This window comes from Anarhichas minor, unplaced genomic scaffold, assembly GCF_050575085.1.
Source record: "Anarhichas minor isolate MPS153535 unplaced genomic scaffold, ASM5057508v1 ptg000062l, whole genome shotgun sequence".
Classification (NCBI taxonomy): domain Eukaryota; kingdom Metazoa; phylum Chordata; class Actinopteri; order Perciformes; family Anarhichadidae; genus Anarhichas; species Anarhichas minor.
In genome coordinates this window covers 767566-782153 of record NW_027466508.1, presented here as the reverse complement: position 1 = coordinate 782153, position 14588 = coordinate 767566, and the positions used below count along the sequence as shown (strand labels likewise).

General features: G+C 43.3%; 1 protein-coding gene across 1 annotated transcript in view; it reads right to left on the bottom strand.

Annotated features, from left to right (window-relative positions):
- Window positions 1-578: 578 nt before the first annotated feature.
- nav2a (neuron navigator 2a) overlaps window positions 579-14588 on the bottom strand; it is a 102523-nt gene continuing 88513 nt past the window's right edge. The window contains exons 24-44 of the mRNA XM_076078012.1: window positions 12095-12118; window positions 11609-11683; window positions 10003-10086; window positions 9761-9884; window positions 9426-9595; window positions 9239-9259; window positions 8960-8998; window positions 8349-8357; window positions 7191-7363; window positions 6929-7082; window positions 6324-6510; window positions 5924-6024; window positions 5713-5808; window positions 5219-5396; window positions 4794-5029; window positions 3997-4148; window positions 3559-3630; window positions 3233-3429; window positions 3018-3136; window positions 1541-1741; window positions 579-704 (exon numbers count right to left, since the gene is read on the bottom strand). Of these exons, the coding sequence (XP_075934127.1) occupies window positions 579-704; window positions 1541-1741; window positions 3018-3136; window positions 3233-3429; window positions 3559-3630; window positions 3997-4148; window positions 4794-5029; window positions 5219-5396; window positions 5713-5808; window positions 5924-6024; window positions 6324-6510; window positions 6929-7082; window positions 7191-7363; window positions 8349-8357; window positions 8960-8998; window positions 9239-9259; window positions 9426-9595; window positions 9761-9884; window positions 10003-10086; window positions 11609-11683; window positions 12095-12118 (2538 nt within the window). The remainder of the gene's footprint in view (window positions 705-1540; window positions 1742-3017; window positions 3137-3232; window positions 3430-3558; window positions 3631-3996; window positions 4149-4793; window positions 5030-5218; window positions 5397-5712; window positions 5809-5923; window positions 6025-6323; window positions 6511-6928; window positions 7083-7190; window positions 7364-8348; window positions 8358-8959; window positions 8999-9238; window positions 9260-9425; window positions 9596-9760; window positions 9885-10002; window positions 10087-11608; window positions 11684-12094; window positions 12119-14588) is intronic.

The window sequence follows — 14588 nt, the reverse complement described above, 5'->3', positions numbered from 1 at the left end:
GTTTTTAGAAGTGTGAGCATGCTGTGGGACTTAACATTCACTTTGCCCTGATTTATTCTTCAGCAACCACAGAGGCAACTTTAGCCACAGAGGAGGAGGAAGAGCACAAAGCTGCTGGCTGTTCATCCATCCAACCAGCAGCCTCATCGGTGTCCTCAGTGGCTGGTAGTTCAGGCTCACCGATGCTCCAGAGACAAGTGTCTGTATCGCCATCTGCAGGCAGCTCAGACACACTGCAGCTGGGCAGGAACAGGAGTATCCACGCCTGACAGGAGGACCGCTGGCTGGTATATGCTGATGACGGTAATGATGGCGCCTCACCAACCGTGACAGGCTGTGTGTCTGTCTGAAGTAGAAGTCAGGCTCCTGACAGAGGAGCCACTGGCCACAGCGGTGAAAAAAAAAACTAAACAGAGCAGTGCAGTAGAAACTTGTTGCCTGTTTTCTGAAATGCAATTTTAACCTTTTTTTTCTTCTTCTTAAATATTTGGGTTACCTGCACCCAAATTAAGGTGGCTGGATTTTACTCTAAAGAAGATGTTCTCACAGTTGTTGTGAAAACCGATCCCAGTGTGACATCACAAGGTGGACTCCAGTGACGTGTCCAGGATGTCGTCCTGGTGGCTGTTGCTGTTGGAGTCGCTGTCGTAGCTCTGCGGGCTCGATGACGTCGCCGCCTCCTTCAGACGCATCAGCATGTTCATCTGTCACCAGAATCAATGTGTCAGTATGATCACGCTTTACCAGTGGCGGGCTGTGCATTTTATACCTGGGCCTCCTGTGCTGTCCTACTGAGCTACGGTTATTTGTTTCTATCGGTGTAATAATACACGTATTCGTATTAAACCGTTTGGTACGAGGCTTACGAACCGAACAATACGTTTGTATAATACTAGTGCATTTGGAAAATGCAGAAGCTTAAATTGTGGGAAATATAATGTTTTCGGTGGACTGCGCTCACGTAACACCGGCCGGCAAACGAACACCGGGCTGAATCTGATTGGATACAAGCTCTCCTTAAAACAAGCTGTGCTGGAAGCAGAGCAACAGAGGAAGACAGGAGCTGTGCAATGGGAACAAAAATTATAATACATGTAGTGTATTTGTGAAAAATTATAAAATAGCTATAACTTTGTGATTCTGTTTAGGCCAGCAGAGAAGGCTTAGCTGGCCCTGACGGCCCACCACTGCGCTTTACAACTCAGAACAACTCGACGTCCACTTAGTATCTTTCAATCTCTATTGCAGAAAGGAGTTAAAACTCTTAAGTAAGCCACTGACACTAGCTAAACACAAGAACGCTCTAAAGATGTTTCTTTACTTGACAGCTTTAACTTAATTTGAGATAGTTATGTTTGTTTTTGTAATCTTCTTATTTATCATTTTTGTGTTTGACTTGATTTGATGATTGAGGCGTGTAAAGAGGCCTTGATTGTTTGTACTTGTTATTTTCTCAATCAAATAAAGAAAAGATACTATATATTTGTGCATGACTGCCCTTTCTCAGGCGAATCTGTTCTTCACATGTATTGTTGCTCACCAGTGGGTCTGCGTCGCTGTCGCTCTGTGGTGGCTCTTTCCTGACTCCTTCCCTCGGGGCAGAGTAGCCATCGAACCCCACATCCTCTGGGCGGAGCTGCAGCAGCGGGGGCCAATCAGCCGGAGTAGAGGTGGCTGACCACGGGTAGGTGTCAATCACCCAGGCAGCAGGGTTCTCCCACGCAGCCCTGCGGCCATAGAGCTACAGAGAAACACAGAATATAGCACTGAAACACACCAGAAGATGCTCTGAGGCACATTTTAAGTTCTGGACTTAATGGCTTGGAGCAGTTTGTAGTTTGAAGTTCAGTTTTTCGAGTATTTACTGAAGGCCAGTTTTTTGTGGAAATTGCTTTTCCTCTAAAATGGGTGCACTAGGTAAGAAAAAAAATAAAGACAAATCTAAATGACAGCAGGCAACACTGAAAGCTGCTCTGAAGCCTCAGTAACACAAGCCGCCTTGTGTTTGTATCCCTCCGCCAAAGTTCACATCCATGTCTGTCCAACATGCCACAGAAAAGTCACAGTATAGTAAGTCACAAAAAATGTCATAAAATATAGTAGAGTAAGTCATAAAAATTCATAGTATGTCATTAAAAAAACATGGAAATGTCCTAAAAAGACATAATATAGCATGTCACAAAACAGTCTTCATGAATTATTAATTTGACGGTATATTATGTCATACAAATAGTTTCATAAAAAAAAGTCATAAATAAGTCATAGTATAGTAAGTTATTAAAAATGTCTTAGTATACTGTATCATGTCATAAAAAAGTAAAAATAAATCATATGTCATAAAAGTCATAGTATGTTAAGTTATAAAAAAAGTCATAGTATAGTATGTCATAAAAGTAATACGTTATAATAGTTCTTTTTTAAGTTGTGTATTTAAAAAAACTAAAGTCACAGTATAGTGTGTCAGAAAGAAAGGCACAGTATATATTATGCCATAAAAATGTCAGAAAGAGTTTGTGCCAAATGTCAAAGGTGTCCTGAGAACCTGATCATCCCATCGGTCACAGCTGTCTCGGAGGAATAAAACGTGTTTCCATTGCAGCATCTCTACATTGTGATTTCTCTACTGAACTACGCTGACCTACACTCCCGCTCTGAGGTTGCATTCTGGTAATTAGCTGCTGCCTAATTAAACCAGATGCTAATTACATGCAGATTAGAAGTACAAATTGAATCCATTTCCCTTTGATGAACACAACCCCGGTCTTCTGAGGGGGCAGATCTGAACAGTTGTATTGTTCTCTGACTCATTACACTTCTACTTCAATCAGCTGGATCCTTTAGTTTAAAAGTCCCCTCAGGATGTCGAATCATGTCTCTTTATTATTTAATTTCATTCTTACAGCTAAAAACATCATAAACTGAAATAAAAATGTCATCCTTTGTTCTTTGGCCAGAGCATAATCAGTCCATCATTTTCTATTTCTATAGATGTCAAGAGAATTATGTGCGTGCGTTACCTGCAGTCCCTCCCGTACGGCCTCCAGCATGTAGGGGATGATGGAGTAATTCCAGAGGTCAGTGAACCAAACCCTGGATCCCTCCACGTCCATGGGACAGGACAAGAAGAGACGAGGTCCTGCACGCCACAGAGCGGGGGAAGTAAGACACTGATTGTTTCTACGCATTGACATTTAATAAAGGATCCCAAATCAATCGTGGATCTTTCTCTTACCGATGGTGACGTCAGAGGAGCTGTGTGTCTCCAGGAAGCGGTTGAGGTGGTGCCAAACACGCGGGATCCAGTCGATGATCCTCACCAGCTCCATGTTGCGCGTTCGGCTGCCGATCTCCGTCTCGATCAGCTTCCGCCTCAGGTAGCGGCCGAGGAAGCCTTTCACCGGCTCCACGTGGTTGGCACACAGCACCCACCTGATCAGAAAACAGACATGTATAACTGTTCATTATCACACAAAACGGTAAAAGCTTCCTCCAGGTTGAAATGCATCTCGTCAATCTCTCAATATGTCAAACACAGTGTGTGTATCAGCAGCCGTTTACCTGAAGTTGTGGTGAAGCTGCAGGTTGGGGGCAGATGACGTGGCTTGGCTCATGGTGCCGATAATGTAAGGGCTGAAATGAGAGAAACACACTGATTATTATTCTTTCTGTCGGGTCCAACAAGTTGTACGATACTTAATAAGTCAGTGGACACGTTGCTTTAAAGTAGAGCCGTTGAGAGGGTGTTACTCTGCTTTGTGAGTAACAAAACCTGTTAGAACAGTCCTGTAAGCTGTTCTAACAGGGCCCTACCTTCAGTTGACATGACGAGTGAAGCGAAACATCTTTTGGTTAACTGCCATACTGTACCAATGTACATACTTTTAACAATCACTTTTCAACAAACATTCAGTCCTCACTCAGGAGTAATACATTTGAAATTCAACATTATTTTTTAGCATGATTGGGCAGATACAGTAGATGTCTGTGTGAACTGACCAGTGCTGGTAGTTGCAGTTGAAGACGCCGTTGAAGATCTCTCCCAGGGAGCTGACGTGGTGCAGGTTGTCCAGAATGACCACCAGAGGGCTGTCTGCACCCGGGACACCGCTGCACTGTTCGGCCAAACCAGACAAGTACTGACGCAACTCCTACACACACAGAGAGAGAGAGAGAGAGAGAGAGAGAGAGAGAGAGAGAGAGAGAGAGAGAGAGAGAGAGAGAGAGAGAGAGAGAGAACCACTAGTTAATCGTCAGTATTTGTTTTTATGTTCTTGAAGTACCTTTCTGATCTAAATAAGCCAGAATGTTTAGATGAGCCTCTTTGCTATGAGGATCTTAATTGTCCTGATGTATTAAATTAACCACCTGGTGCCCTCATATTACCAAACAGCACCAATGCCAAAATGATATTTGTGTTCAGCATTTCTTTGTTTTTTTAACTTTCTAAATGTCCCGCACATTCCTTTCAAGTCACAATGGCTTTCTCTCACTTCAATTAACGTTTGTAAACTTTTAAAATAGTAACTTTAACTTCAACTGTCAGCTTAGTGAGGTTTGTTGGTTCTTGATAGATACTTTTGCTTACAGGTCTCATAGTTATGATATGTTAGAAAATGAATGAATTGATGCTTAGTTTCAATACTAGAGAACAGAAAAAGACCAAAGTCTGCTTGGCTGACAAATTAAAAAACGGATCTGCCAGCATGTCTTTAGGACCCACGTAGGATTAACAACCATTAACACTTTGATTGATGCAAGCACAGAGAATATATCATTTGCTTGCGTGCCTTTACCTTGCTGGACTTGTGGTCCACGTTGAAAGTGACGACAGCGTGCGGGGTCAGAGGTCGGCCCTCCAGCAGCAGCAGGTGTCGAGACAGCTGATTGGCCAGGTAGGTCTTTCCTGTACCGCTGGGGCCCGACAGGATGACGCGCCTGTGCTCCTTCAGCAGGGAGACGTAGCGCTGCAGCATCGGCTTCGGGATCAGAGTGTCGAACACCAGCGAGTCCACGTTCTTACTGCTCACACCTGGAGACACACACGACAGGACATTTGTGTCATTTATCTACGTCTGTGTAGGTCTAGTTATTAGAGGAATAAGAAAATAGGACTTTTGCGTCAACAGTTTCTCTCTGTATGAAGTTATCACATCTTTCTTTTTCACACTGGTAGAACAGAGTAATCATTTGCAGAGTTGGCTTGATGAGGCGTTGGTACCTTTGAGCCGGATGTTGATGGTGTTGCTGTCTCCCACCAGGTAGCCGCAGGGCAGCAGCTCGGGCGTTTGGGCGGCCTTGGGGATGCTGGGCCGGTGGATATCTCCGATGTTGTATCCCTCCACGCTGTCTGAGCTCAGGCCCAGCTGGCTCACCGGGTCCACATGTGTGATGTATTCCTGTTAAGAGACAAAGTCTCGGCATTTGAAGGACGTTTTTTGTGAAGTTTCTACAGAGGATACCGGCTATATGACCTGTTCTGATTCTTAATCAAAATGTTTTTGCTGAACAGAAGCACGTTTAGCTTTTAAGCAACTTTGTGTCATAGAAGGAAACCTGACTGCCAAGACATTTTCAAGATCCTTAACACTTTAAGATTCCTTTCACAGACTTAAAACTCAGAAACTGTCTTTAAACATGCTGACATGATGCCGAGGTGTTTCTAATAATCCTGTTATCTGATTCTGTATTGCAATAACTCCCGTTTATGTTTACCTTGAAAAGGCGTCGGACGACTCCGTCCAGGACGTCCCACTTGGTTTTACCGCTCACGCCGATGCAACCAATGAGAAAATGACGAGGACGGCCCTCCTGCGATGGGAAACCACAACACGACTGGTTTTAGATACCAAAAAGCCTCCAGGTGCATTAACTATCGTAGTGAACAAAAAGACAGTTTGAGTTGTATTTTTCAAACAGGTCTCACCTCTCCCCACTTGCTGTGCTCGTCCAGGCTGACGACCATCTTCACGTGTCGCCCCTCCTTCCTCATCCCTCCGTCTCCGCCGGTGTCGTCCAGCAGCATGTCTGACAGGAAGGCAGAGCAAAGTCAGACAAGGCTTCTAAATTCCCCGTGAAAAATGGGAAAGCGTTTCAATGTTTTCTCTTTAAGAGATCAAGTCACTGCAGAAAGCCGACTTACTAACAGCAACTAAGTGTATGTTTTGGAGATATGGATTCGCTATAACATTTTTAAAAAAAGGACAGTATTATTATACTGGATGTCTCAACTGTTATCTGCGACATTTGGTTGAAGCCTATTTAGTATCTCATATAAATCTACCAGGAACCACCGTATACGTCCCGGGACATCAGCTCAGTCTTACCCAGGCTGGTGGACTCGCTGGTGGTGAGGTTGAGGCTGTGCTGGGAGAGCCCCGGCCCCGTTCCCTGAGCCTGGCTGTGTGTGTGATGGGGAGGAGAGGAAGAGATGGAGGCCTGGGAGCCCATCCTGCTGCCCTGATTCTCCACCTTCAGACGGTCATTCTCCGACTTCAGCTTCTCGATCTCCACCTGCAGACACACACACACACACACAAGAGGAAGTTACAAAAAACAGCTAATAGTTTATTAAATCTGAACTTAAAGTATAGCTCCCCCTTCAACTAATGCGCTTGTATCTAAATAAATGTTATGTCTCCTTTCAAATTTCTTCCAATCAGACCAAATGCAATGTTTAAAACTGTAAAATTGTACATCAACTAATATTAACAATACAAAAATCATTTCTCAAAATATAACTATGAGCTAAGAGCTTTTTTACTGGGGATAAAAAAACGCTTTGCAAAGTAGAAAACACTGTGCATCAATTAGTTAAATTGAGCCAACATAGTTTTGTATTTCAAATGTTTGATTTACCCTGTCATGTGAAATTCTCGACTATATAGGTGTGTGTGTGTGTGTGTGTGTGTGTGTGTGTGCTCCTGCAGACCTGCATGCGGTTCATGGCCTCCCTGAGCTGGTCCAGCTGATGAGCGGAGCTGAGAGCCTCCAGGCGGATATCAGTGAGTTTCATCTCCTTCTCTCTGAGCTCACTGCGCAGCTGCATCACCGTCTCCGCCTCGCTGTCCAAACACTCAGACAGTCTGTGCACACAAGCAGGACAACATGAGATAACGCGATTCAAGCAGACTTGTTTTCCCAAGACAAGACTTTATTTGGACATGTATGTATAGTACATGGTGCATACGTACAGCGAGTTGGAGTGTGTGTTCCTGAGCATGTGGCTGTGGGCTGTGGAGCCGTTGTGGGGCAGTTTGGGGGAGGACGGCAGCGACGAGTCCGTCATCTCCTCGATGTCGGAGTGAGAAGAGGCCGACTTTGGAGATTTCTTCTTGCTGAACGCTTGTTTGAAGGAGCTTCGCAGCTGCAGGTGGAAAACAGAGAAGGAGAGAGAGAGACGGTGAGCAGGCGATGCGACGCACCCAAAAACACGCGGCTGAGAGGGAGAGGAGCAGTGTGCCGGGGGAAGTGGAGGAAAACAGCTGTGAAAAAGTGCAAGTGAGTCAACGGGAGTAAAGGAATTATGGGTAGACTGTCTTATCACCTGAGCTACAGCTCCAAATGTGAGAAGTGAATAGCTACTTATGGCTCATTGTTTTAGTTTTTTTATAATCATAAACAGTGGAAATTAATGTTCAGAAATAAACTGGGTGAAAATTGTCCTCGAGACAGAATTCAATACAGACACCTGAACAAGACGATGTGTGTTTGCATTCATCACAGAATTAAACATTTCTTATTTTTTTCTAATCCTGCATAATTAGCGATATAATGTGAATTTTCTCTTGCCGTTCTAAAACTGCAATGTGTTCTAAGCTGTACTCATTTACATTCTGGTGAAAATCTGTAGAAAAAACAAAAATGATGAGCCATATTGAAACTGCACGTAATCTTCTAGATAAGACCCGTGTCAACATCTGAGTGTTTCCTCATAGTTTGTGTTTAAAGGAAAAATACACCGTGTGTACTGCACACTCTTATCGCTGCTTCTACTTCAGTCAGTGATTCCCTACAAGTTTTTCAACAATCCTTTGAGAAATGGCCTCTCTACTGAAGACAGATTAACGCACAAGCCGTTGCTACAATGCATCCTCACTCTGTTTCTACGGAAGCCCTGATGGGTAAGTTAGACAAAAAAGACACAAGCTACATCTAATACAGTGTTAAAGTATTTTCTGATGGATTTTTCCTTTCACGAGCTGGCTCAGGTGTCATAAGAGCAGTGTTCAGGGAGAAGCAGTGTTGGGGAGGAGAGGACAGGAGGAAAAGGACAGAGGTTAGTAACCTAGAAAAGGTGCAGGAGTTGTGCAGCTTTGTTTCTTTCATTGCACACAGCGTACCACTCTTACCTCATAGACCTGCCACATGAAGCGAAGCAAAGGAAGACAGAGAGACAAAACAGCACATGTTCATATGGGTTTGAGGTGTGTTAATGTGTTTATGGAGGGACAGGGATTAAAGTAGAGGCCCGTACAGGAAGAAAGCTGATTGTATTTAACCTCCAGGCAGCTAATGCTACATTACAACCACCATGAAGCGGGGTCTTTCATGATCCACACTGCCCCTATACGCTCCACATCACATACAATGTATGAGCACCTGCATAGAGGAGCCTCCTGTGGGGTCTCATCGACACAAACTCTAAATCCACACACACACACACACACACACACACACACACACACACACACACACACACACACACACACACACACACACACACACACACACACACACACACACACACACACACACACACACACACACACAGGTTGTTTATTATCACTGTGACCTAAAGCAGGAAACTCAACACGAGCTCACATATTTTAACGGCTACGACGAAGCACCACACTGCTCTTCCTAAAATTCAACATCGGGATCAGATTTTGACAACGACAGGCGGCTAACACAACAGCGCTTCAGTCTACGGGACGACAGAGGGGGACAAAAAGTTGCGTACGTCATCGTCTCCGATTTGTCCTCCGGTGCACAAAAAAGTCTTTCAACGACAAAAAGAAAAGGTTTGTAAGTATGTCAAATGTTTTGTTGTAAAATCACGAGTAACAAATAACTAATGAGCTGACACTGGGGCTAGAAACTATTTGTACTTTAAGAGACAACTACTGCAACTAAATTCAGCCCAGTTTTAACCTGAATGTTATTCTACCTGCAAATCACCAAATAATGTATTACTTTGTATTCGACTATAAAAATCTATGAATATCTTAAGTGTATTCACCTTTTCCCCATTGAAAGATGCCTAAAGGGGAGAAACCCAAACATGTGACAGCGACACATGCATGAAAATGCACAAAGAGACAAAAACAACAAAGCACCACGAGTCCCGGCTGGCAGCTTGTTAGTAACTCAGCATCACATAATGAAGTCTTTCATATTTTGTATTTTTTTAATTCACAGCATCTTACCCAGTTTTTCTTGTTCTTCTTCTTGTTTTTTGCGTCGGTGTCCATGTTGGAGCCCACACTGGAGTGGCTGGTCGCGCTGGCGACGCTGCTGACGCTGTCAGAGGAGTGCTGCCTCCTGATGCGCAGGTCTGGCTGCTGGTTGTGCTGCTGTGGACTGCCGTTACTGCTGGCTGATGGGAGACAGGACATGTATGTGTTTGTCAAACATCAGGCTGAAATATGTCTTTCATTAAATATCAGATATCAACTTGTCAGTGTAGTCCACTTCTGATATGATAAAGGTTTTCCATTGACTACAGGAAAACAGGCTCCACATTCGTGAAGTCGGTCCGTACCTGTCCTGTCCCTTTTAGGCGCGAGCTCAGGTGTATTGATTACTCCGTTGATGGCAGCCTGAGCAACAGCGTTCTGCTTCTTCAGCAGCTCGATGGTCTTCCTCAACTCGTTCAGCTCAGAGTCCTACACGGAGGAAAGGACAAGCGTATCGAACCAATACATCGTCTGCAGTGACGTTGAATGTGCACTTTAATTCGTGTACAGCACAGTCTGTTATAAAACAAGAGGAGCTGTTTTTTACCTTCTGCTCCGCCGTCAGGGTGAGACTCTTCAGTCGGATGGTCATATTGCCCAGACTCTGTTCAAACGCTGCCACAAGGTGAGCCTGCAGGAGGAAAACACAGGATGTGCAAAAGCTCAAACCTCCTCCTCATTAGATGTTAATGTTTGTCATTCATCTTCCAGGTGGGACTAGCATCCAACACTTCCACTTCCATGAGTCAGAGTTTCCAATTATAATATAAAAGAGCTAAATAATTATGGCAAAGCGCAAATTCTCCAATCCAGGAATCTAAGAAACTGTTCAAGAAAGATCTGTCCGCCAACATTTAGTAAATTAGTAAATGAACACATTACAACAAAAATAAGCATTTGACAAGATTTGAAAACTCAAATTTTTGAGAGCAAATCATAAGAATTTGTTGAACGAGGGTGAGCAGGTTCATCCGTCACTAGATTGTATGAGGCTTTAGACTTTATGGATACAAATGATCTGCAGACGCCTGCAGGAAGTGTGTGTGAGAGTTGAGTAAGGTGGTGACTGATGTGTTGCTTCAGAGGATGTTCTTAGATTCTCGGCCTCGGGGGGGCTCCGAGGCGTGTTCACATAATTCATCGTCTGTCAAAGCCCCTCCCTCACACCCAACATCCCGCCCTAATGACACCCCCCCCCCCACCCACTACCAACTTCTTGTGCCTGCGTTTTTCTTTCAACACCCACACCACACCTTCTTGTATCCAGGCGTCGTTAGCTGTAAATCTTCAGTCCACATCTGCGACTGTCCCTCAGCAGTGCGCTGAGACCTGACTCTGTGCGGTAATCTAACACCGCTGCCTTCCTTCCATATCTCTAATCCACAGTCAAACCACCAGCGTGCACTGACTCAGGAAGCAGAATACAAGCAGAGCGTGGAGAGACTTGTGCAATACAGAAGGCCGGGTGGCAGAAAGAATCGTGTCTGGAGACGCTTTAAGAGATCTTCAGATGGTTCTGCCAGATGTGAAATTACACCTTCTGGGAGTAAAATGCTCGGTGGGAGCTTTCTGTTCAGCATTTGATGAATATCATAAAATGTTCTTTCGTGTGATCCGGAATTGTTTAGGTGCCAAATTTAGTTTTTTTAATTGAGTTTGTCTTTTGATAAAACTACATAAAATTCTGTCTAGCACCATGGCTCGAGGAAGGGCTGTCGACGTAGTTAGTATTTTCACTCAAAGCATCCCTTTGCAAAATACATCATCATAGCATCATGGCAGCAGAATACACACTTTACTATCATATTGCACTGATCACAAATTGATGGGAAAACATCTTTGACGTGCCTCAAAACTTAGTTTAAAATAAATTAGACTTATGTAATGCCCATAGTCCAAAACCTACTAACGAATATTATCTATTTGTTCTGTAATAAATACCTCAATAATACATTTATATTAAATCATTTTAAATCAGATTTTGTGGCAAAAGGTGCACAGCTTTTTTTGATAATAACCACAAAATGTGTTTTTTTAATGCGTATATTAGCGATTAAATGTGTGGCACAATAAACACTGGAAGGAGACAATATACATGTCCAACTAAGTTTGTGTGTGTGTGTGTGTACGTGTTTGCGTGCTTGCTAACTTACATTGGCACTCAGCTGCGTCGTCAGAGCGGAAACTTTTTCCTGGGAGGCGTCCAGCTCCCGACGCAGCTTGCGGATCTGAGGATGTGAAAAGAGCACGACATCAAAAAGCACCAAGACAAAAAAGCATACATGCCTGCATCATAAAAGTATGCGATGCCAAACACACACATACGCACGCATCCACACACATGAAGGAAACAAAAAGAATACAACAAAACCAATGAGGGAGGCTCCCAGATTGGATTGCTATGTTCAGGTGAAGAGATGAAACACGGTGGATGCATAAAAGAGCACATAGAGGTGTACACAGGTGTTCGGAGAGGAACAAGAGCCTGTTACAGGGTCAGTCACAATACAGTTACACATGTAACTAGATACAACTGTGAAAACGCCCCCATGTTCCAACATGTCCAGCCACTGCACATAGAAAATTAAAGAGCAGAGAAAGCTACGTGATAGAAGTGCTGTGGGCGGGCTGACACTTACCTCCGACTGAGACTTCTCCTCATTCTGTAAAAACAAACATCACAGGAAGAGAAAATCATGAGAGGACGTACTGACTGACTGAGTTCTGACGAGCTTTAATGACAAAGAGGAGCAGCTGAAGCTGCCGGAGGTCAGACCATGCACATGTCCTGTTTGATTTACTAGCTCTATGGAGACAAGATGTATAAACTGTGAAGGAGATTGTCTGGTGTAATATGTCTGGAAAGCAGAGATATTGCCCTGAAGGCATTTCACTCATCGGTGCGAGAGTGTGTGTGTGTGTGTGTGTGTGTGAGAGAGAGAATCCCATTGTCTCCATAGGCTGCACACAGCACAATAGTATGAAAAGACAAGTAGCCAAACATATACAGAGCGAGAGCTGGCAAAACAAGATGCTCGCATGACCACAACACACCCTGCTGATGCTGCTGGTGCTCACCAAAACAGTGAAACATGCAACACCCACATTTACATGTACACAAGCTGCACCGGGCTCCGGAACTGCACCAGGAAACGTTTTCTCTTAACCCGACTGGAACCATTTTCACAGCTTCTTTACGTTGAGTGGTCAACTGAAATTTACAGACTCAAAACTGGTTCAACTGTAGCTAAAATTGAGTTTAACGTAATGTGCATCATTTTAAAGATTTCTTCTTTGGCGCCATCAAGTGGTGGTAGTGTAAAAAACAACACGATCTCTTTTCGTGCAAAAACCTGACATCAGGCCAATTTGGAACTATTATTCCGTAAAAATCTATAGATTTAATGATTTATTTATTTTTCAAGAATGTAATAAGTTTCTCTATATGATATTTAAAGCATTAAAATCGCAGCAGACAAATATTTGCTATGTAAAGTTATAGAGGAGTTATGTCTCTGTCAGACTGTTAGCGCTCTTAGCACGTTAGCTGGCTCAGCCGTCCCCATGTTGAGAGTCATGCAGAAACAATAGAAATGCTCTAAACTATAGATTCATTCAAACTGTATTACACTCTCCAAAGAGGTTATATTCTTGGTCTGCTTGTTTGTTTTATGAGCAGAATATCTGAAAGCAGGATTTTCTTTTTTTAAATTTTCAATTAACAAACACATCTGATTAATTTATCCAACATTCACTATATGCATTGTAATGCAGATACATTTTTTCATTTTCTGATATTGGAATAACACATTTAGAGGATTGTGCAGTCTTGGTAAAAGTGTGTGCTCTCTGCGTGCTTTTCTGTAAAAGAAAATGTCTTTAATCCACAGTCTTTTATATTTTTAAGGCTTGTGGGAGTTCTAAACACGGCACTTGTGTTGTGACAGACGCAACAAAGCAGAACAACAAATAATTATGATTTTTCCATGTGGTTACACCTCACAACAGGTTTCAACAGCCTCATGCATCTGTGCAAGTATTGTAGTGTGTAGAGTACATGTGTTCTGTGGCACGAGTGGATGGTTTACTAAGTGGCATCTGCCCACACACGATCTACACACCCAAACAGAGCAATCAATCACGCACATGACCAGTTGATCCTAGATACACAAACAGAGTAGCCTGTCTTGGAAACGCAGACAAAACACAGATATCTCCTTCTGATAGAAAATCCTGTACCAGGACTGCATTGACTGTCAACATCATGGCAGGTAAACAAAAGTGTTTCAACGAAAAAAAACAGAAGAAAAAGGAATCCGAGGAAAACAAAAGTCAGAAAAAAATTCAAAAGAAATGAAATTGTTGGTGTGTTGTCGATTATTTGTTGTTGTTGTGAAGCATTTATTGGCACATTAATTCACAGCCTCACTCAGACATGTCAGATTTATGTTAGCTTAAATCTGTGTAATTATATGTTTGACTTGCAGCTGTATCTAAGTCCAACAGACCAACAATAGAAGTACTCCTCCTCTCTACAGTCCTCCTCCTCATCCCTACCGTTTGCTGCCAGGATGTGACGGTGCCCTTCAGGGATAAAGTCGCCATCATTTTTGCCTCCACTCTCTTCCCCCCTCTGATTTCAAACCTGTGACTCTAAGGCTCAGAGGATCAGCCAGTGCCGAGCAGAGATCCAATGTCTGAGAGTTTCTCTGCTACACCTGCCCAGGTGAGTAAACCAGCCCACAGAGGGAGGAGGAGCTATGCTGTGAAACCTAGGCTCTGATTGGCTACTGTGTGTACACGGGGGCCTGTCCCAAGTTTGACTACAGCCAGACCTTTTTCTCACAGGGTGTTTGCGTCAGATCTCTGGATGGATTAGAGGTAAATGTGTAACTGCGCATTTGCCAACTCAAATACTCAATATTTCATAATCCCATACGCAAAAGCAGAAACTGGCTGTTCTGGTTTCCACATGAATTGTGTATAGACTTGCTGCTTTGCAAAGATTTAAAAAAAATGAAATAATGCAAATTACAGAGAACTGTGATTTGTTTTTTCTATTATTCAGGATTGATTAATGAGGCTGATCTTGTTAAAGAACATATATCTGTACTTTTGAGGCTGACATCAATA